Genomic DNA, 22,332 nt, shown 5'->3' on the forward strand with positions numbered 1-22,332 from the left:
TACATTGTATGTTTAGATGGTACACTATAAGGGAAAATACTTGTATTAATAAATGAAGATTAAATTTACAAAATATATTCCACAAATCTGGAAGCCTCCTTAAAAAAAAAAAAAAAAAAGACATTGTCTATCCATTACGAATGACTGACTCCCTCTTCCTCTAAGCTAAATCACAAGATCTGATTAGGATAGAAATATAAAAGTAAACCAGTGTCTTTAGGGCTGACTGTTTGAGGCTTCAAAAGAAACAGATAAACATATCCACACAAGGGGACATGTGTAGAGATGTTCATTGCAATCCTGTTTATAAGACAACAGAATGACCATTTGTGCTCAGCCTCTCAGTTGTGCCCGACTCTTTTGCAGCCCCATAAACTGAAGCCCACCAGGCTCCTCTGTCAATGGGATTTTCCAGGCAAGAACACTGGAGTGGGTTGCCATTCTCCAGGGGATCTTCCCAACCCAGGAATCAAACCCATGCCTCTTACGTCTCCTGCATTGGCAGGCGTATTCTTTACCACTGAGCCCCATGGGAAGCCCAAATACCCATGAGTGGGGCTTAGATGACCCCTGATCCATTAACACACTATAATACTATCCAAAGGTTCAGTGAATAAACTAGATCTCTATGTATCAAAAGAGGATGGATGTTAAAAACCACATTGAGTTGGGGGGGAAGTCACAGAATGTCATATACAAGATTAACCAGTGGCTTTTATAAAATTTGTTTTAAATATCCAAAATAGCATACTCTTTATGGTTCCACATATGCAGTAAAAGTACAAAAATGTAGACTGAAAATGTAAGTACTAAATTCATAACAGTGACTCTCTCTGGCACAGAAATAGAGAGGGAATATGAAATTTCCTCTTTGACTTTAAGGTTTTTTTTCTTCCATCTTGGGTGGGTGCCTTGTCCATGGAGGTTTGACATATTCAACTTTATCTTTTTTGTATTTTTTTCTGAAATAAAAAAGATACAAGGGGCAGAAAAGCTATATGCTTGGAAATGCAATGATGAACACTGTTTTGCAAAAATGCTCTTGGGGTTGGAAAACAACCCAGCATTATATACGTTCTAGTTGTTGCTAGTCACTCAGTTGTGTCCAACTCTGCAACCCCATGGTTGCAGCCTGCCAGGCTCCTCTGTCCGTGGGACTTCCATGCAAGCATACTGGAGTGGGATGCCATTTCCTTCTCCAAGAAATCTTCCTGATCAAGGGCTCAAACCCATGTCTCCTGCATTGGCAAGAGCCGCCAGGAAAGCCCTACATACGTTCTAATGGCTGCACTTAACAATTGTGTGGCATTCAGGGTTGTTGGTTAATAGTAAATGGAAGCACAACGCTGAGACATCTCTATCGTTTAATTAGTGGTACATTTCCTTGCCACAAATATTATTTCTAAAATTTTATTTTCTCAAAATACTCTTTTTATGTCTCATCAAGAAGGCCTTCTTTGCAAGCAAACAGTGGTGAATGAGTGCTGTAAACAGTGGAGAGACGTCTTTTTCTTCCTATATCTTCCCCTACTTGAAAAAAGAAAGAAATATCTGAAATAAAATGAATTTGGATTACTGTGTCAGTTAAACAACATGATGTCTTTAAGGCCACAATTTTTTTTTTTGGGGGGGCGCAGCAGAGCATAATTATAATTATTTTCTGTAAATATTCTTTGCTTGAAAAATAATTGACTTTTGTCTCACATTAATTTTAAAAATCATAATGAATAGTGGATTTCTAAAAGACCTAAAGGCATTGTGGAGTGCTGATAAACACGTTATTGTGCTAGTAACCTACTGGATTCAGAGCTTCCCACTGCCCCTTGGGGGTTAATAGATAAATTCCATTGTTAGAAGGGGTACAAGTTGTGCTGCTATCCTGAAGGTCACAACAGGACTCACCTAGCCTCATGCAAAAACTGTCTTCTGCTTTTCTTGAAAGGGTGAAACTGGACCGCCAGGATTTCCAGGATCTATTGGCCCTAAAGGTGAAAAGGGAGAATCTGTAAGTATTTTAGCTTTGAGAGCAGAGGGTGAATATTCAAAAGATAGAATTAAGATATTTTTCTTAATCAGCCCCAATTCCATGTGCATTGGTTGTCCCTGGAATAAGGAACAATAGATCAGATATTTGGTCATGTTCTCTAAATGAGGTACTAAGTTTTTACACGTATTACCTCACTTCGTTCATTTAAAAAAAAAAATCCCCATCCTTCGGATGAGGAAACCGAGGCACAGAAAGGTTAAGTAACTTCCCTGAGGTCCCTAAGCTAGGAAGTACTGAAACCATGAATCACTCCTAGGCAGGCTGATTCCAGAACCCAGGGTTTAAAAATCACTAAGCTGTCCTGCTATAACTAAAGATAATAGCTAAAATGAATAATAAAATCAGCATATCAAAAGGGCTAATTTATCAACAACAAAAAAAATAGAGACGTTTATCTTTGCTCAAACAATTACTCTCAGTGTAGTCTCCGAAGTTATTCTAGGTTTTTTATAGGTCACAATGACTTCTTAAATATTACTGAGGCCAGATTCTTCCAAAATTTAGTTCTTTTGGTGGAGAAAAGTACCTTCAGTATCATTTGTATTCAAATGGGACTACCTAAAGAGATGACATGAATCCTAATTACAAAAATATATATTTTTTAATTCTGCTTTAAAAAAAAAAAACCAAAACCCCACAGCAGCCCGCAAGAATCAGCAAGAATGACTTAACAAATGTTTCATCTTTGTTTAAATAAAAAAAAAGTAACACTTAAAAAAAAATTAAGTTTTGCCTCTTCCCTTGCTGGGATGAACAGAGATTATTGGTTGGCCAGAGATAAAAATGAAGAGGTCGCTAAAATGCCTGCATGCCTGCCAAACGGGAACAATATGAAGAGTATTTCATATCACAAAGTCAAATTCTCCTTGTGCTTCAGCTTTAAAAATAAAACATCTTTGGCGATGATAGTCATTGTTCTGACAGCTTTAGAGTTCATGCTGTCCCCCTTGTGCTCTGAAATTCTCCTCCTTCAGGGGTCACTCTTGCCTTTGGTTTTCTGTCCAAACCAGTAACAGTCCTCACTGGGGTTCCATGCCTAAGACTTCCAAGACTTTCTAGGAAATCTCCTCTCTCCCACAAATCAGCCCGGGGTCTGCTGTGCCTTCCATCTGCCAGCTGACTCCTATAACTCCACACTTACGGGCACCTCTCCTCACCTCTTATCTGCCCCTTGCCCCCACCCTGTCTCCCCTCCACATTGGAGCACTAACACCTTCTCTTAATTTCCACATGCTGCGTGGCAAACCAGGACCTAAGATTTACTAAAATTCTACTGGAATAGCTGCAACTTGTAGAGCAGAAAGAGAAATTTGAGTGGATTAGAGCAGTGCCTCTCAGACTAAATGTGAACTTGAATTGCTGAAGATCCTTTTGAAATGCTAATCCTAGTTCAGCAGGTCTGGGTAGCGGTTTATTACCAAACTCAAGTTCAGTTCAGCTGCTCACTGCGCATAAGCCAACAGTTGCAGAGGCAAGTGTCAGCAGGAAAGGTGCTGTAATCAGAAAAGCTCGCAACCTGGGGAGAAGGTGGACTCATGTCCTGAGACCAACTCCCAAGATTCTTTTCAGCCAGGACAGTTTTTAAAGGGAAAAGAGTGGGGAGGGGGGCAGGGCAGCAAGAACCTCAGTGAAACATTGAGGCAGGAGGTTGGAATCTAAATCTTTTTTCCTTTGAGTGCAAACTGGCTGACTATCTCTTCAAATGTGATCTTGATGAGTGATCTCCTGCAGGATTACCAAGGGGGCCATTAAGGGAGAGAGCTAGTCATTTTTTAATGGTTTAAGTCTTCATTCTTTTTTATCTAGGAAAAAATTAATAGCTTAGGCAAGGCATGGCATGCATTCAGGACAGCATAAGTCAGGAGTTAGTTCCAATTGCTTGGTGATCTCATTTTTATATTTAGGTTCTCTTAAGTTCAGAGGGGAACAGAAATGGGGAAGCAGGAAAGGGGCAAAAGAGCCCCTTTCAGACTGAGTAGGTATATTTCTCAATGCAGTCAGGCTGTGCTCCTGGCTGTGGCTGCTGGGTCGTGCTATGAGTAGCAAGAACTGGGGGATTTCACAGTTCATGAAAGTTTCCCTTAGCTTTCTGTCCTGTTACCAAGGCCCACCCCTGAGACCGCCTTTCTCCCCATCTACCTTACCTCCCAGCTCTCCTCCTTGTCAGTTCCCTCTTAAGCTGTGAATTATCCCACCTTCCTTGTATTAATACATCTTTGCCTGCCTTTCTCCCAGCTTCCCACAGGAAAAAACACAAATGTCACATCACTGGTAAAGCAGTCTAGCTCTCTGTGGTCTCAGGCTTTCTATTCTGGAACAGAATCTGAACTCAACATGATAACCAGAAGGTCCAAACAGAAGAATAATGTTCATCCAAATCTGAACTCTGAGCCTGAGTGGTACTTTAAATGGCAGTTTGTCCCCTGTTACAGGACATTTACTACATGATTAGGTTAGATATCGGAGTGAAAATGTCATCTAGTTGAACCCCAGGATTTTATAAATAAGGAAAAAGAGTCTACAAAATGTAAATGACTTGCCCCAGATAGTAGCCACCAGAATTAAAACAAAATATCAGCTCTCTAGACAACCAGGCTCCTGGTTTTGCTTTTTCTCCCCCAACTAGAAGTTACTTTAGTCACTGTGGCTTGGCAGAGGTTCTAAATAATCAGTGACACAAGTAATGTAATATAATCAGAAACAAGCAGTTTCAAAAGCAATGCAGCCCATTGCTCACATCTCATTAACTTCATCTCCTATCTTAAAAATGAATTGATTTTTAGAATTAAGACTGAAATGCAAGAATATAAATAAAACTCTCTATGTATCTAATATATAGAAACTATTCAATAAGAGATTTAGTCATGTTGGCTAGATATGGGGCCATATTAGTCAGAGTAGGTAGGTTATGCTAAGTAACAAATTAACCCTAAAATTTGTGTGGTCTCACCCCAAGAAAAGCTTCCTCTTGCTCATACTGCCCAGCCAGTGTGGTTGGTGGGGAGTGGGTGTCCTGCTCCACATGACCCTCAGTAACCAGTCAGCAGGCTGGTAAGCACCAGGGAGCTATGCCCTCTGATAGGCACAAACTTCTCAACCGCCACTGCCAGGACAGAGGACTGGAGCATGGTGAATGGCCTCTGCACGCCTCCGCCTTCAAGTGCCCCGCACCCCTGCCGCACACATTTCACAGTCAGAATCAGCAGCTTGCCCCACGTAACTGCAGGGAGGTTGGAGACATGGGGGAGAAGACAGGGCCCCCGGAAGTCCCCGGGTCATGAGATATGAAGTTTTTTCAGTAACCACTCACCGCCTTATGGTGATCTGAAGGTCAAATCTTTACCAGGACCTTTGAGAGCAGCGCTGCCTCGAATAGTGGTCCTCAGCCTTTCCCTTGACTTTCAGATGCGAAATAAAATGTTTCAAAATGTATGGTTTCCGTCTTATTATCCATTCACTCAATTCACACAATAAAGCAATTAAATTACAAATAAAGTCAAACAGACTGAGTAAGCAAAGTCTGATATTGAAGCCAGGCTGCCTGGGTTTAGATCCTCAATGACTTCTTACTGGCTTTGTGACCTTGGAGAAATGAATTCACTTCTCTGTGCCTCAGTTCCCCCTCTGTAAATGAACGTACTAATAGTAACTATCCTGTTGACCCAAGAGGTTAATTGTATTAATGTATATAATGTGATTAGAACAGGGTTTAATACATTGTAAGAATTCGATAAATGTCAGCAATTATTATCTATAAAACTTTAAATTCCCTAATTTAATAAATTTCATTGGACAGCAGAAGTGTACCCCAGAGATGCTATGATAATCAAGGTGAATTATATGTCTTCATTCACAGATTTTGTAGGCAAGATAAACAAGGGAACAGGGAACATACAGTGGGTGAATGCTGCTTTAGGAAAAACATTAATAACTTAGGGTTACTCAGAACCTTTCTGAATCTCTTCTCATTCTGGTAGTGGGACAATATCTCCCTCACAGCAGGATAGTGAAGGTTAAATGACACCACAATATGTACCTTCAAGAACAGAAGCTAATATAGGGAAGCCTCCCCATCTGTGTGTGTGTGTGTTGAGGAGGGGTTGTGTTGTTAGTAACACAGTAACCATGGGGAACGTGTTGCATAGTAAGATGCATTCCTTCAAAGCTTTGACTCCCACCAGAACCTTCAAGCCTAAACCCAACAACAAGAACTAGTATCAGTTCCACGGACTTGTACTGTTATTCACCCAATAATTAACCCCTTCATGTCATTTTCATTAAAAGGAAAGTGAAAATTAGTATGTATTTTTACAGTAATGACTTTATAATTTTAAACACTAATTTAGAACTCTGGCTATATTTTTTAAGCACCAACTTAAGTAACTGGAAGAATTCAAATGAATGTCCTTCCACTTATCACTTCATTATCTTCACATTCAGTCTGCTTCTGTTTGGATGTGTGTGTGTGTGTGTGTGTGTGTGTGTGTGTGTGTGTGTGACCATCTTCTCTTTGAACCACACCAGAGCAAGCGTTGGCCTTGGACCACATTCTAATTTGTTAAGCACTCAGGATTCTCAAAATAATATTAAGATGATTAAGTTACTGTTCATTTGGGAATATTAAAGGGTTTTCTAATTCAGGTGCATATTGTTCTTCTAAGCTGCACAGGCAGACAGTGTGACATTCTGGGTCATTACATGTTTGCAGCGGAGGTCTGAGTTTGACCTGCAGGATTTGTTCATATCCAGGTTTGGAGAGATTATTTTTTAAAGTGTTTATAGTTGATTCTTTCTCTATGCATTTTCTTAGGGGGAACCCTTTACAAAAGGTGAAAAGGGAGATAAAGTAAGTAGATGTTTTATCACTATCCTGGGTTTTCTATTTCATTGATTTCTTCCTCTCTGATTTCTATCATGTTTACTTTAGAGCCTAATAGATTTGATAAGATAAGCTCCCTGAGCATTCTTCTTTTTCCTCTGTGAATTTTGACTCTTTTATTTTGATAAGTATGAAATTTTAAACCTTGTTAAGTTTTATCATGTGATAATACTACAACATGTAATTCAGATAGTGTTTATTTTCTGTAACACATTACTGTTTGTGATTGGACATGAATGTAATGAAAGATATTCACCAAGGATATTTAAAGTACAAAATTATTGTGTAAGATACAGTTTTTCCAAAATTTTTGTTAATGCTATAAATTGGATTTACCAAACAGGATGGTTTTATCAAAAGGCTCAATGATAGATCCACTTTGGTGGTCCAATGGTTAAGACTCCAAGCTTCCAGTCCAGGGAGTGCAGGTTTGATCTCTACTCTGGGAAATAAGATCCTGTGGAACAGCCAAAAGAAAGAAAAAAAGGTTCAGTGATTAAGTCATGGGAAATAATTTAATTAAAGTGAACTCTTTGTGGCTAACTTTGTACTCTTTTGTATAACCTTAATTTTTTGTTTGTTTGTTTCATTAAATACATACGCCTGATAGTAGAACCTCCATGACATATCAACTTAAATTCTACCCTTTCTTTTTCACCCTTATCTGAAGTTTTATTTCTCTGAACTGTAGGATTAGCTGGTGACAAACCATAACTGTCAATTGAGTAGAGGACACAGTGACTGCTAATGTACCATGATGATTTCAGTGTCAGAAGTGAGATTGGGGAAGAACTGTTACAGAGAAGAAAGAAAAATAAGAAATTATTGTTTATTAGCAATTATTATTTTAAATCATGTTTTAGGATGAACCCTTCTTGACTTCATCATGTCTCCGTAATTTCCTCTTTTATTGCATGTCAGCTAATGAAAGAGTAAATGAATTGTAGCATTAGAGACCCTGTCCTCCATCTGAATTTAAACACATGGATGGTGATTATTTCATTTACAGGGAGAACCTGGAATAACAGGATCACAAGGAATAAAGGTAATCCCCTGACAGCCTTCTCTTGCATCTCCAACATATTGAGATTGTGAAAATTAAAGTAACCATTTCTTTCCCACCCATATGTTTAGGGCGAGCCTGGAGATCCTGGTCCACCTGGTGTAACTGGAAGCCCAGGACTAAAGGTACATAAGAAATAACTCAGGGACATGTGGAAGTTGTTTTGAAGGTATAGCCATTTCTGTGTAAAACAAGGAGCTCTGATGTACCACTCACTTTGATCACAAATGTCAGGGACTTTATCATGTTTTCATAGCGATTCCCCCCACAGACGCACTCCCGTACTGGCCCTGTGTTGGTACACTCCCGTACCGTTACACGCATGGTACCTCTGCCTTTTGGGTCACAATAGGATCTTCAAGTACTTTTCAGACCGTATTCACAATAGCATCCCTGAAAGCTTTAAGAGTAAAAAATATGAGTCACATCTATGACCCTGTTTCCTTAAAGAGAACAGGATTTAATTTCCTAAGCCCAAATTCTGCAGCCCACAGGCGCTGGAGTTTCCCACACGGGATTCTATAGGACTGTCCCAAAGGAGGCCCACTGCTCGGAGGCACAAGGATTGGTGTAATGTGCTCCCACCCGTGTGTACGGCGAGTTACCCAGACCTCATCTACTCGTGAGAACATGCGCATGTGCTCAGTTGCTAAGCCGTGTCTGGCTCTTTGAGACCCCATGGGCTGTAGCCCACCAGGCTCCTCTGTCCATGGATTTTCCAGGCAAGAATACCGGAAAGGATTGCCATTTCCTTCTCCAGGGGAATCTTCCCAACCCAAGCATCAAACCCGCATGAGAACAGACTCATTTAAGTGACAATGTCTTGAAACTGTAAGCCCAAAGCACATTTCAGTGTTACACAGAGAAGCCTGGATACTTTTCTATAGATAAAGGTCACACCACGTTTTATGTATATTCAGGTACAGACTCTAATTCTAGCACAGTTAAAGTATATATCTCCTTCTATTTTAGGGTCAACAAGGACCTGCAGGCACTGTGGGACCCAGAGGACCACCAGGAGATATTGTATGTATAGTAGATGCATGTGTCATTTTTGAGAATGTCAGCATCTGTTCATGCAGATGAGTTATACTGCATTTTCCAAGAGCAGGGGTCATCTCTACCACTGAAACTGATCACACCTATTGTCAGAGGCTGTTGAGAAGGCTCGTGTCTCCATTTAGTTATGTGAGATCCTTTTGAATATTATTAACCTAACAAATCAGTCTTTAAAACCCAGGTTAACATTTCCACTATACATCATTATACATGACTTTTCATTAAATTCTCCATTCAAGAAAGACATTTCCTAAGCTTCTATTGTTGAATTCTTGCAGAAGTCTCCAAAGAGGGGGCAGATCTTTTGGCTGAAAATACTTCTATAATGCAATTATAAAAAGGTCCTCAGGTGCATTATAGCCTAGCTTTACTGGACTCACAGTTCCCTCTCTCTCTCTCTCTCTCTCTCTCTCACACACACACACATATATATATCCTCACACCCCTTAAATGCACTGTTTTTCTCTTTTTACTGGATTATACTTGATTTACAGTATTAGTTTCAGGTGTACATCATAATAATTCAGTATTTTTATAGATTATACACCATTTAAAGTGACTGCAAAATAATGGCTAAATTCCCTGTGTTGTACAATATACCCTTCTTGCTTTTTTATTCTAACACACAATAGTCTGTATTTCTTAATCCCTTTTGTCTATCTCCCCCCTTCCCTTTCTCCCACTGGTAACTAGTTTGTTCTCTATATGTGTGAGTCTGTTACATATGGTTATAGTCATGCATTTTATTTTTTATATTTTATTTTTATATTCCACATATTATTTTTATGTGGAACTATTTTTATTTTATTATTTTAGTCCGCATTTTATTTTTATATTCCACATATAGTGATAACATACAATATTTGTCTTTGACATTTCCTAAAGCACAATACTCTCTAGGTCCATCAACACTATTGCAAATGGCAAAATTTCTTTCATTTCTATGATCAAGTAGCATTCCACTAGATATATATATATATATGATATCTTCTTATCCAGTTATCTGTTGGTGGACACTTAGGTTTCTCCCATATCTTGGCAATTGTAAATAATGCTCCTAGGAACACTGAGGTGCATGTATCTTTTTGAATTACTGTTTTCATTTCCTTTGAATATATAACCAAGAGTGGGGTTGCTGAGTCTTTAGGTGATTCTCTTTTAGATTTTGAGGAACCTCAATCATGATTTCTCTAGTGGCTGTACCAATTTTCATTCCTACCAGCATTGTATTCAGGTTCCCTTTTTGCAACATCCTTTCAAACATTTGTTATTTGCAGAATTTTTGGTGATAGCAATTCTGATGGGTGTGAAGTGATACCTTACTGTGGTTTTGATATGCATTTCTCTAGATGATTAGCAGTATGGAGCATCTTTTCATGTGCCTGTTGGCCATCTGTATGTCTTTTTGGAAAAATGTCTATTCTGGTCTTCTGCTCGTTTTTTAAGCAGGTTGTTTTTCTTAATATTGAGTTGTAACCTCTTATCAGCCATATCATTTGCAGATATTCTTTTCCATTCAGTAGGCTGTCTTTTCATTTTGTCCGTGGTTTCCTTTGCCATGCAAAAACTTTTAAGTTTAATTAGGCCCTGTTTGTTTATTTTTGCTTTTGTTTCCTTTGCCTTAGGAGACAGATTCAAATATATTGCTAAAATTTATGTCAAAGAGTGTTCTGCCTATTTTTTCTTTTAGGAGCTCTATGATTTCAGGTCTTATCTTTGAGGCTTTAATTAAGCTTGAGTTTATTTTTGTATATAGTTTGAGAAAATGTTCTAACTTATTCTTTTATATGTAGCTGTTCCGTTTTCCCACTTATTGAAAATGCTGTCTTTCCTTTACTGTATATTCTTGCCTCCTTTGTCATAAGTTAAGTGACCATTATGTGGCTTGTCTCTGAGCTATCCATCCTGTCACATTAAGCTGTGTGTCTGTTTCTGTGCCAGTACCATACTGTTTGATTACTGTAGCTTTGTCTTACAGTCTGAAGTCAGAGAGTATGATATTTCCAGCTTTGTTTTTCTTTCTCAAGATTGCTTTGGCATTAGGGATCTTTTGTGCTTCCATATTAATTTTAGGATTATTTATCCTAGTTCTGTGAAAAATATCTTGGTTACTTTGATAGGGATTGCATTAAATCAGTAGATTGCTTTGGGTTGTATGGATGTTTTAACTGTATTAATTCTCCCAATCCATGAACACAGAGTATTTTTCCATTTCTTTATATCTTATTTGGTTTTCTTCATCAGTGTTTTATAGTTTTTAGAGTATAGTTTTTTCACCTCATTGCTAAAGTTTTTTCTAGATATTTTATTCTTTTTCATTAAGTTTTAAATGGAATTGTTTTCTTGCTTTCTCTTTTGGATGGTTTATTATTAATATATAGAAAAGCAAGAGATTTCTGTATATTAACCTCATATCCTGCAGCTTTACAGAATTCATTTATTAGTTCTAATAGTTCTTTTGGTGGAGACTTTAGGGTTTTCTATATATAATATGTCATCTGCAAATAGTGACAGTTTTAGTTATTTCTTTCCAATTTGGATGCCCTTACAATGGAGAAAAGATTGCCATTGTTCAGTCACCCAGTCATGTTTGACTCTTTGTGACCCCATGGATTGCAGCACACCAGGCCTCTCTGTCCCTCACCATTTCCCAAAGTTTACCCAAGTTCATGTCCATTGCATCGGTGATGCCATTCAGCCATCTCATCCTCTGATGCCTTCTTTTCCTTCTGTCCTCAGTCTTTCCCAGCATCAGGGACTTTTCCAATGAGTGAGCTGTTTGCATCAGATGACCAAAATACTGGAGTTTCAGCTTCAGCATCAGTCCTTCTAATGAGTATTCAGGGTTGATTTCCCTTTAGATTGACTGGTTGGTCTTCTTGTTGTCCAGTGGACTCTGAGGAGTCTACACCAGCACCACAGTTCGAAGGTATCAATTCTTCAGCACTCCACCTTCTTGTAAAACCAGAAACTACAAAACTCTTAGAGGAAATCAAGCAGAACACTGATGTAAATCACAGCAATTTGGATGCCTTTTATTTCTTTTCCTTTTCTCAGTGCTATGGCTAGGACTTTCAATACTATGTTAAATAGAAGTGATGAGAGTGGGTGTACGTTTTCTTCCTGATTTTAGAAGAAAAGTTTTCAAGCTTTTCACCACTGAATATGATGTTAGCTTTGAGTTTGTTATAAATGGTGTTTATAATATTGAGATATGTTCCCTCTATACCAACTTGGATGAGCATTTATCATGAGTGGATGTATGCTTTTTCAGCACCTTTTGAGATTATCATGATTTTTATCATTTCTTTTGTAAATGTGGTATATCACACTAATTGCTTCATGGATATTGAAACAAATCCTTGGATTCCTGGAATAAATCCCATTTGATCGTGCTATGTGATTACTTTTATATATTATTGAATTCAGTTTGCCACTAATATCTTGTTGAGGATTTTCACATCTGTATTCATCAGAGGTGTTGTTGGTTATTTAGTCCCTAAGTCATACCTAACTCTTACTCTTTTGAGACCCCATAGACTGTAACTTAACAGGCTCCTCTGTCCTTGGGATTTCCCAGACAAGAGTACTGGTGTGCATTGTCATCTCCTTCTCCAGGGGATCTTCCCAACCCAAGGACCAAACTTGTGTCTTATGCTTGACAAGCAGATTCTCTACTACTGAGCCACCATGCAAGTCCTTCATCAGTGATATTGGACTGTAACTTTCTTTTTTGGTGTGGTTTTGGTATCAGAGTAGCAGTGGCCTCATAGAATGAATTTGGGAGTGTTTCTTCCCCTTTAGTTGTTAGTCATCTTGAAGGATAGGCATTAGCTCTTCATTATATGTTTGGTAGAAATCACCTGTGAAGCTGTCCAGTTCCAGTTATTTACTTTCTGTAATTTTATAATTATTATTATAAACTCAATTTCACCACAGTGACCAGCCTGTTCAGATTGTCTATTACTTCCTGATTCAGTGTTGGGAGATTTTATGTTTCCACAAACTTGTCTACTTCTTCTAGGTTGTCCAATTTGTTGGCTTATAACAGTAGTGTTCTTTTATTATTTTTTTGTATCTTCATGGTAATGGTTGTTATTTCTCATCTTTCATTTCTTATTTTGTTTATGTGTGTCCTCTCACTTTTTCTTGATGAACTCTCATGAAAAGTTTACCACTTTTGTTTATCTTTTTAAAAAATATAGACATTTGTTTTCTTGATCTTTTCTATTGTTTGGTGGTTTTTGGTCTTTATTTCATTTATTTCCTCTCTGATCTTTGTTATTTCCTTCTGCACACTTTTGATTTTGCTTGTTCTTCTTTTTCTAATTCCTTCAGTTTGTAGTTTTGGTTTTTTTATCTGAGATTTTTTTCTTGTTTCTCAAGTTAGCTTGTGTCACTACAAACTTTCCTCTTAGAACTGCTTTTGCTGTACCCCATAGATTTGGGAAAGCAGTGCTTCCATTTTTATTTGTCTTGATGTGTTTTCTGATTTTTTTTTTTTCTTCATTTTCATAGTGGTTTTTTAGTAGCACGTTGTTTAGTCTCCATGTTTTTGTGTTTATCCCACTTTTATTCCTGTAATTGATTTCTAATTTCATACCATTTTGGTTAGAAACAATGCTTGATACAATTTCTACTCTCTTATATTTATTAGGACTTGTGTTGTGGCCTAGCATGTGATTTAGCCTAGAGAACATTCCTTTTCTATCCTTTCCCTAATGTCAGCCTTGTGTCCCTTGGACAAGTTCCCTGGCCTTCTGACATCTTGGGAGTCAAAACCTCTCCATTAGTCCTCACTTGAGCAAAACAAGGAAGATGCTTCTTAGACACTGACCTGTGTCTGACAATTTGATTATGCTCCATGAAACTGTTAGAATCTCTCCTTTTCCCATCATTTTGGCAGCAACCCCTTGACATCTTGCTCTATTATCAATGCTCCCAGACTGAGCCTCCAGGGTTTCATCCCTCAGCGCATTTGGTCATTTGCTACTTTGAACATTCAGTTCACGGAGCAAAACATTTTTATTGTGCCCCAAGCCATTTGGTGAATCATTGCAGGTGAGCCTAATGGAGAGATCTTACAAAAAAGAACAAAATGCTGGTGGCACAGGCAGAACCCCAGGATATATAAGAAATGAGGTTACATGACAGGGACTAGGCTAATAAAGAGAACAAAATAAAAAGATAAAATGCCTCTGCCGCCAAGTTGAAGTAGAAGTATATTTTCTGTTTATCCCATTTGGGGCAGTGATATGGATGGGCATTTGGTTAAGTTCTCCTTTATTTAGATTTTTTTCCATTATATCCAGGTTTCCTCACTTGAAACAATAAGCCACATACTTTCATTAATGTTTTTCTCTCTCCAAGAGATCGAAATCAGTACATTCCCATATGTTAAAATTTAGTTCTCCTGACAAAGACTCAGAGATAGAAATGTTTTTACAATAAGAAATGTTCTAATTGCTCTTGCCCTTAATTCTGAATTTTCTAGGGGTTACCCGGAGAACACGGTATCCCAGGCAAACAAGGCATTAAAGGAGAAAAGGTATAGCTTCTGTTTCACTCCCTTTGTATGTTAAGTAGCTGAGGAAGAGCATGAGACAGGATCATAAGGACTTTGAGGAGTGAATATGGACAGGACATGGCGGCTGGGGCTGCACAGGGGATAGATGTTCACATGGACTGTGCAGAATGGTTTCTCTGTACACAATGCCACAGAATGAACTGCTGTGGAGATGAAGATCTCAGAACTTGAAAAGTCTGCTTTATGCTCAGCTATAGGTATAGACCTAAGAAGTCTCAATCTTGTGGCACATTTCTTGATGTCTACAAGAAACTAGTATATTAATATTGAACCATTACTTGAGAATAACTTAAAGAAAATGTAAAAATTATATGAAGAATAGATTTTTCCCTTCTGTGCATCTGTCTATTCACTTACATACATTTCAGGAGACCATACTTTTTTCTAACATAGCTTTCCACAAGATCCAGATGCACTTAGGAGAACAGTGTCTCTGTGGATTGGGTACTGAGTGTACATTGTGAAATGAGTGAATGAGCGAATGCAGTGTGACTGACTTGATGACAATTTAAAATATGGAAGCTGTTGCTGCCACATCACCCACCGTGAACCTGAGCTGTGAAGTGAGAATCTTACCTTGTTTCCTCAGGGAGACCCAGGTGGGATTGCAGGTCCTCCAGGCCTTCCAGGTCCAAAAGGTGAGGTTGGTCCTCCAGGAAAAAGCCTGCCAGGGGAACCAGTAAGTAGCAACCCTTTTACTAATATTTCCTTTGAAAGCTGATTAAGCACTGTTTGTGTACTCCCTGTTTCTGATCACAAGTATAGGAATAAGTTTAGGTCTGCAGAAAAAAAGAAGCATTCATCTTATTCTTTAAATCAGAGTTCTAATCCTTTTGGAAATTTGATACAAACAAAGGTCTCTCTTCTGAAGACAATGCACATATACGCACCATTTTACATACAATTTTGGAAGATTTATAGCCCCACCCCTACCCCCCGAATCTTCTTTAGGGATCTAAGAAACCTAGTAAGGTATGCTAGTTTTAAAACATGAACCTTTCTTGGACAATGTTAAAACAAACAAACTGCTTGAAATTTCCTTTCTAGAGGCTCTGCATATATGGCCATAGGCAGTCATCAGTTAAAAAAAAAAAAGTCCTTGTGGCCAGGGCTAATCCCAGGACATAGAAAGCTGCTAACCCATATGCCTATTTCATATGCCTTTTTTCCCTCATCCCCTTTGACCTTTTATATAATAATAATAAAGAGTTCTCAATATCAGATGCCTCATTTTAAAGATGAAAACATCTTATATTTTAAAGTAACTATACAAGATTTATAACCTAGTAAAATTTATATTCCCTCTTTCTTATTCTTTTATAGAAAAAAGGTTTATGCAAAAAAGATAAAGAGCAATGAAATATTTTTGAGTTATAACTCCTAAGATGTAAGTAAACTTTTTAGAAAAATAAAATATATTCACCTCATTTTCTTATTTTTTAGGGATTAGATGGAAATCCTGGGGCACCTGGTCCACGAGGCCCAAAGGTAAAATATCAAAGATAATTTTTAAAGAATTAATAATTTGCAGAATGTGCCTCGAAAATTCATGTCCCTCAAGCCTCTCACTAATAGAAGCATCTCGTTGCACAGGGGGAAAGAGGACTGCCAGGTGTCCAAGGCTCGCCAGGTGATATAGGCCCCCCAGGGATAGGAATTCCTGGCCGAACTGTAAGTGAAATTCAATCAAGTTCATGAAACCCGGTTGACCTGTTACTGTGAAATAAGATCCTGTGACATATCTGAATAATAGAAAAGAGTGAAATGGTCAGAAGAGGAAATACAAAAAAATGCTAGTCAGAGGGCATGAATTAATGGGCCTTGTAGTTACATCCTAACACAGAAGGTAGCCACTGTTTATTGACTTACAGATGCTAATCACACATAACTGATTTTTGAATTAGAAAACATGGACTTAACCCTTTATTCCTCCATTCTATATATTAAAAAGTACAAACTCATGTTTACAAGATTATGAGAATGCCCCAATATTAGGTTATTCTATATTACTGTTTTCAATTAGAATAAAATGAAAACTTAATTTTAATGGAGTGCATATAAATGAGACATTGAAAATCTCTATGTGTTATCTTAGAGAAGATATCATAGAAATTTTTTGTGATAGTTAAGACAGATAATAGCCAGTTTTTGACAGGTTTTTGCTATAAGCATAATAGTGACCATTGTATGTATGCTTGTGGACTAAATAGCAGTAAGAAATAAAATTTTATATTTACTATGAAAACACATAAAAGATTTTTACACAAGAAAAGTGAGATAGATGGTTATTCTGATGACATTAATTTGGGAATTGGCCTTGAAATAAAATTATCCTGAGAGGTAAAAGAAGATGTAAATAGTGAATGGTTGCACTGTGTTTGACTGCTGTTTGATTTTCCAGGGCAAGAAGGTAAAGACCACTGGAGATGGGAGGTTAAACAAAGTAAAAAAGTAGTTTAGGAAATTATTAGGGGAGTGAAGGAGGTTGAAGCAAAAAAAAAAAATAATAATAAACCAACAAACCAAAAATAACTTAAGCACACAGAATAAATAGCAAGGAAGCAAAAAAGTAGCTTTGACAATATGAATATTTATTTCAAAGTAAGAAGAGAGAAGGCAGCAAGCAGGTAGTGAAGTCAGGTACTGGGACCCAAGCTCGTTGCTCACCCAGGTAGTCAGTCACTTCTTCCGCCAGAGGTCCATAGTCATGCAGTAAGGAAGGATCTGTCATCATTAGGTTCACCGATAATCTTCAAACATGTTTCAGTTACTGCAGATTCCAGCTTTCTAACATAGGAAAGAATAGTTGATTGAAGTTTTATTTCCTACTCCTATCACTGAAAAACGGTTCTGGCAATTTCTTCAGGGAAAGGACTCACAGTAAAAAGCAGGAAGGAAGGAAGCCTGAGCTGGTTACCTGGGGGCGGTCAGTGTCTGACAGATAGAACTCGGATGTGATGTTTATGCAGTCATGGATGTGCAGGAACAATGGCAGGGCCAAGACGAATGTCCCGGGCATCCAGGCACGGTCACAGTGGTACCTCCAGCGCTGCATTTGGTCAGGGGTCTACCTGCCACCCAGAACTCTTCGCCAGCTTTGCAGAGAGTTTTCAGGGTGCGCATGGTGGCGAGCCCTGCTGCTCCACTAAGTACAGGACAGTATTTGTTCCTTTATCCCTTGTGGATAATTTATGGACATTCCCAGCAGAATTATGATCACTGAATCTCCTTCTACTCAGGGCTCCCAAGGACCAGCTGGAGAGCCAGGGATTCAGGTAAGCTACTTAACCAAGCTGTTTGGCATAGCAAATCTACTTTGCTGACCCGGGGGGAAATTACTAAAGTTCTGTCCTTGTAAGTAACTATTTTCCCCCTTTTGCAGGGTCCTCGAGGTCTCCCTGGGTTGCCAGGAGCTCCAGGGACCCCAGGGAATGATGTAAGGACAATTTTTACCTGCTTCCCCTCTCCCCTACACCTGTTTTAGTCTGCTCTTGTGCCACGGTGCAAAGGTTTGAACATGATGTTTCTGTTTTCAGGGAGCTCCAGGGAGGGATGGAAAGCCAGGTCTGCCAGGCCCCCCAGGTGACCCGGTATGTTGACAGACTGTCCCTGATTTATGTATCTTTAATGCACCCAGAAGCCAAACAGCCTACCAAGCAAGTTTTGCTGTCCAAACTAATTAGAATGCTCAGTGACTGCTTGGTGATTTTGTTTATCCCCATTATTTTCTAAAGGGGAAAAAAATTCAAGCTACTTCAGCATTTTTGTGTGTGTGGTGAATACTTATTTCCTGAAGGCATAATTCAGTTGTACAATTTTGCCCCAAGTTGAACCTTGGCATATAATGTCTCAATCCCATGGAAAACTGAGTTAAAATACATAGCCACATATTCTGTTCTTTCTAATGCTAGTGACTAAATGAATTTCATTTTTCTAAATGAATGTTTGTGGATAAGTTTCCCACAATATGGTACATATCTATTGATTCTGTGGCTTTAAAAATGCTGAAATGATTAAATTACAAAACTGCCTTGAGTAGGCTCTTTCAAAATGGGTTTAGGCACTAAATATGTGTCCAAAGTTGTATTTTAGGTTAAACTTTGCTTTGAGAGACTGTGAAATCCCTTTAAATAGCCTCGGAACTGGCAGTTATAATTTAAGAAGCCATATGGTACATGACATCGTATTAAGACTTTTGTATAATAAAATCCAAATCTAACCTCTCAGTTCTAAGTCTCACAAATCCTTCTGCTTCCCACACCATGCAGGCCTTACATGCCTTCATAAGCTATGTGCAGAGACATATTTTGGCCTTTAACTCCCCAATGTAGTGAATCATGTGTGTATTGTCTGGGAGTCTAAAGCATTACTAGGGTTTATGGTGTCTCTCTGAAAGGACATTTTAAGACACGAGGCCAAAGCTCTGCCTGAGTCTCCCAATGTCTATTTTGCCTATCACTTAAGCCACCTATTGGCTCTTTTTTAATTCAATGAGGAACAACTTTAAGGCAAACATCCTGTACTTTCCATATTTCTCAACAGCCTGATGATTTGCTTGGCAGAGGAGTGGTTTCCTTTTAACAATCGATTTGTCTTTATGTATAATTTAAAACCAATAGTATGTTAAGGTTGGCATGACGGTTGCCTGGCATGACTCAGAATTGAAACGATGACATGTGTGTGTTTCCGTGTTCATGGTAAAGAAATGGTATTTCTCTATTTCTCAAAAATGGTTATGAATTCTGTTAGTGTCCTGTATTTGTTTCTGGATAGGAAGCCTCATGTTAGCCAACCATCATGATGGCAATGGCGAGGCTCTTAGAAGCCTTATGAGAAATCTCAGCTGCCCAGCATTTTGAGGGAAAATATCTACATTTGTTATATGTTTGTATTGTGGTGCCTGTATATGTCTAAATACCTGTATTTGGTTTTTTCTCCTTATCCACAGATTGCACTTCCTCTCTTGGGAGACATCGGGGCCTTGTTCAAGGTATTCTGTTGCCATGTAAGAAATTGTGTCCTAATTTCCAGGAAAAATCAGAAAGGAAATCTTTACCAGAGGTTGAGTTAGCCTGAACTAAAATTCCATTTTTTTTAAATGGTAGAGCATCTTTCAGACAGAAAAAGGAACATGGATCCATCTGTGTCTTGTGCCATTGGTACTAATCCCCTGACTCTCTTTCTTTACCGGCCTCTCATGTTGACAGTGGAGGGGTGGGGGGCCAGGGCGCAGGGAGGAGTGGGTTGTTCTGAGGTGAGCTATGAGTTCTGAGGTGAGCTATGAGTTCTAAGGTGAGTGGGTAATTCTGAGGTGACCTATGAGTTCTGAGGTGACCTATGAGTTCTGAGGTGAGTGGGTAGTTCTGAGGTGAGCTATGAGTCCTGAGGTGAGTGGGTAGTTCTGAGGTGAGCTATGAATCCTGAGGTGAGTGGGTAGTTCTGAAGTGAGCTATGAGTTCTGAGGTGAGTGGGTAGTTCTGAGGTGAGCTATGAGTCCTGAGGTGGGTGGGTAGTTCTGAGGTGACCTATGAGAGGAAGAGTGCCATTAACACCCTGAGTGGACCGTTCTCTCCCTGGAGTGAGCTTTCTCTTAATGATGCTCACCACCCCCTGGGCTCTCCACTGTGAAATCCAGTCCTCCTTACAGTGTCTTCCCTGGCCAGTCCAGAAGGAAAAGCTGCTCAAGAAACAGCTAGTTTGAAGGCTGAGTTTTATGTCATGGGATTTTACAAAGTGCTTACAAACTTCCAAAGCTGACAATTAACCCTAACACCTGTGACTCTACTAACACTTCTCATTTAGTAGATGACTCTACTAAATAAAGATAATCTCTACCTATTATCCGACTCCTAGGGAATTAATCTCACTGCTGTTGTTTTCTGTAATACTTCCCTTTATTTTATTTGTAAAACAGATGGGGCAGGATGATAATGGAACATATGTAGGTTTTGTGTTTGCCTGTTTCTTTGTGGAATGCTAAGATTGAACCCTTTACATTCCACTGAACCTCATGCGTAGCATCTGTCAATGTATGAATGGACAGGATATTTGTATACACACACATGGGCTACAGGGCTCCCCGGTGGCTCAGCTGGTAAAGAAACCACCTGCAATGCGGGAGACCTGGGTTTGATCCCTGGGTTGGGAAGATCCCCTGGAGAAGGGAAAGGCTACCCACTCCAGTTTGGCCTGGAGAATTCCATGGACTATATAGTCCATGGGGTTGCAAAGCGTTGGACACGACCGAGCGACTTTCACTTTCACATGGGCTACATGTATGTATGTGTGATTTATTTTATATTCCTAGTATTTAGCCCTGGAGAAGGAAATGGCAACCCACTCCAGTATTCTTGCCTGGAAAATCCGAGGGACAGAGGAGCCTGGTGGGCTGCCGTCTATGGGGGTGCACAGAGTCGGACACGACTGAAGCGACTTAGCAGCAGCAGCATAGTGGGAAAGAATCTGAAACGATATATATCTACATATACCTGAATCACTTTGCCATGTACCTAAAATTAACACAACATTGTAAATCAACTATACTTCAGTTTTTAAAAAACCAACTGAATAATCCATTCTGAAATGCTGCTATTTATTGCCAAAGTCTACAGATACAGTAATTCACCTTCTTTATACTTTTTGAAATATGGAAAGCTTTTTGATTCTCCTAAGTCCTCAAGCATCTCGCTACCTTCATAGTTTTTCAGATTTAATAGTTGTCATCCTACAGTTAGGTGTGTGTTTCTTAACTCCTTACCAGCACATTAGCTAAATGAAATGATCCTGGTGGTCAAATTGGTTTGGGAAACTTTGCACACTCCAGCTCCTTCTAATGTTTTCCAGCACTAAGAAGGACCACCATAAAGAGAATTGTTCTAACCCAGCATTTTTTAGGCAAATTGCCTCAGAATCTTTTCAATACCATACAAAATTAGTCTTCCACAGAGCACATGTTTGGAAATCAAACTTGTCCTCGTATACACTGGGTCAAAATATTGAACTTGAATAATCATGGGCTTTCTTGTCAACTTCCCATCAATGGCAAATTTCAGTTCCCACTTCATGTTTAAAGATTTTTCCACTTGGTTAAAAGGATGAAAGAGTAGAGGCTTCTATTGTCCTACCTTTGGTCAGTTGTTAAATTTAAACTATCTCCCCCACTCAGTGGTCCCTATTTTATGCCTTTCCTGACCATATTTTTATAACAATGTATTTAAAAATAAGCCTCTGTAGAGCTTTACATGATAAGAAGTTTATCTTGTGAGCTCAGACACCTAAGTTCAGGCCTTTCCAGATCAGCTAAAGATTACAGAGAAGGGGACGGAAAGGTAATTCCACTTAGATTTCCTATCTGCACTTGTATATGACTTAGAAGTCAAGTCCAAGTCACTCAAGTAATTACTTCCCACATGAGTGCTTCAACTAACAAAATGTTAGAAAGCTGTGTATAGGTTTCCAACTGATTGGGCTCTCAGAAGGAAAAAATCCTTTCTTCACAGCTTTCTCTTTCTTTCTTTCTTTTTTAAGGATTTATGCTCTTGGTTGTATGAGCTCTGTGATCTTGCTGATTATTCCAAACTTTATTGCCACCTCTTTTTAAACATGCTGCCAAGAGTTTGGAACTCTGTGTCCTTGAATTATGAGTTTATCTTTTTTTTTTTTTTTGACCACACCACGAGACATGTGGGATCTTAGTT

At 38.8% G+C, this 22,332-nt stretch overlaps 1 protein-coding gene across 1 annotated transcript in view; it reads left to right on the top strand.

Moving 5' to 3' along the window:
* COL19A1 (collagen type XIX alpha 1 chain) overlaps positions 1-22,332 on the top strand; it is a 413,337-nt gene that overhangs the window by 325,926 nt on the left and 65,079 nt on the right. The window contains exons 20-32 of the mRNA XM_061131525.1: positions 1,943-2,005; positions 6,858-6,893; positions 7,936-7,971; positions 8,061-8,114; positions 8,962-9,015; positions 14,543-14,596; positions 15,225-15,314; positions 16,079-16,123; positions 16,229-16,306; positions 17,875-17,910; positions 18,018-18,071; positions 18,172-18,225; positions 19,584-19,625. Of these exons, the coding sequence (XP_060987508.1) occupies positions 1,943-2,005; positions 6,858-6,893; positions 7,936-7,971; positions 8,061-8,114; positions 8,962-9,015; positions 14,543-14,596; positions 15,225-15,314; positions 16,079-16,123; positions 16,229-16,306; positions 17,875-17,910; positions 18,018-18,071; positions 18,172-18,225; positions 19,584-19,625 (696 nt within the window). The remainder of the gene's footprint in view (positions 1-1,942; positions 2,006-6,857; positions 6,894-7,935; positions 7,972-8,060; positions 8,115-8,961; positions 9,016-14,542; positions 14,597-15,224; positions 15,315-16,078; positions 16,124-16,228; positions 16,307-17,874; positions 17,911-18,017; positions 18,072-18,171; positions 18,226-19,583; positions 19,626-22,332) is intronic.

Source organism: Dama dama, chromosome 28 (assembly GCF_033118175.1).
Source record: "Dama dama isolate Ldn47 chromosome 28, ASM3311817v1, whole genome shotgun sequence".
NCBI lineage: Eukaryota > Metazoa > Chordata > Mammalia > Artiodactyla > Cervidae > Dama > Dama dama.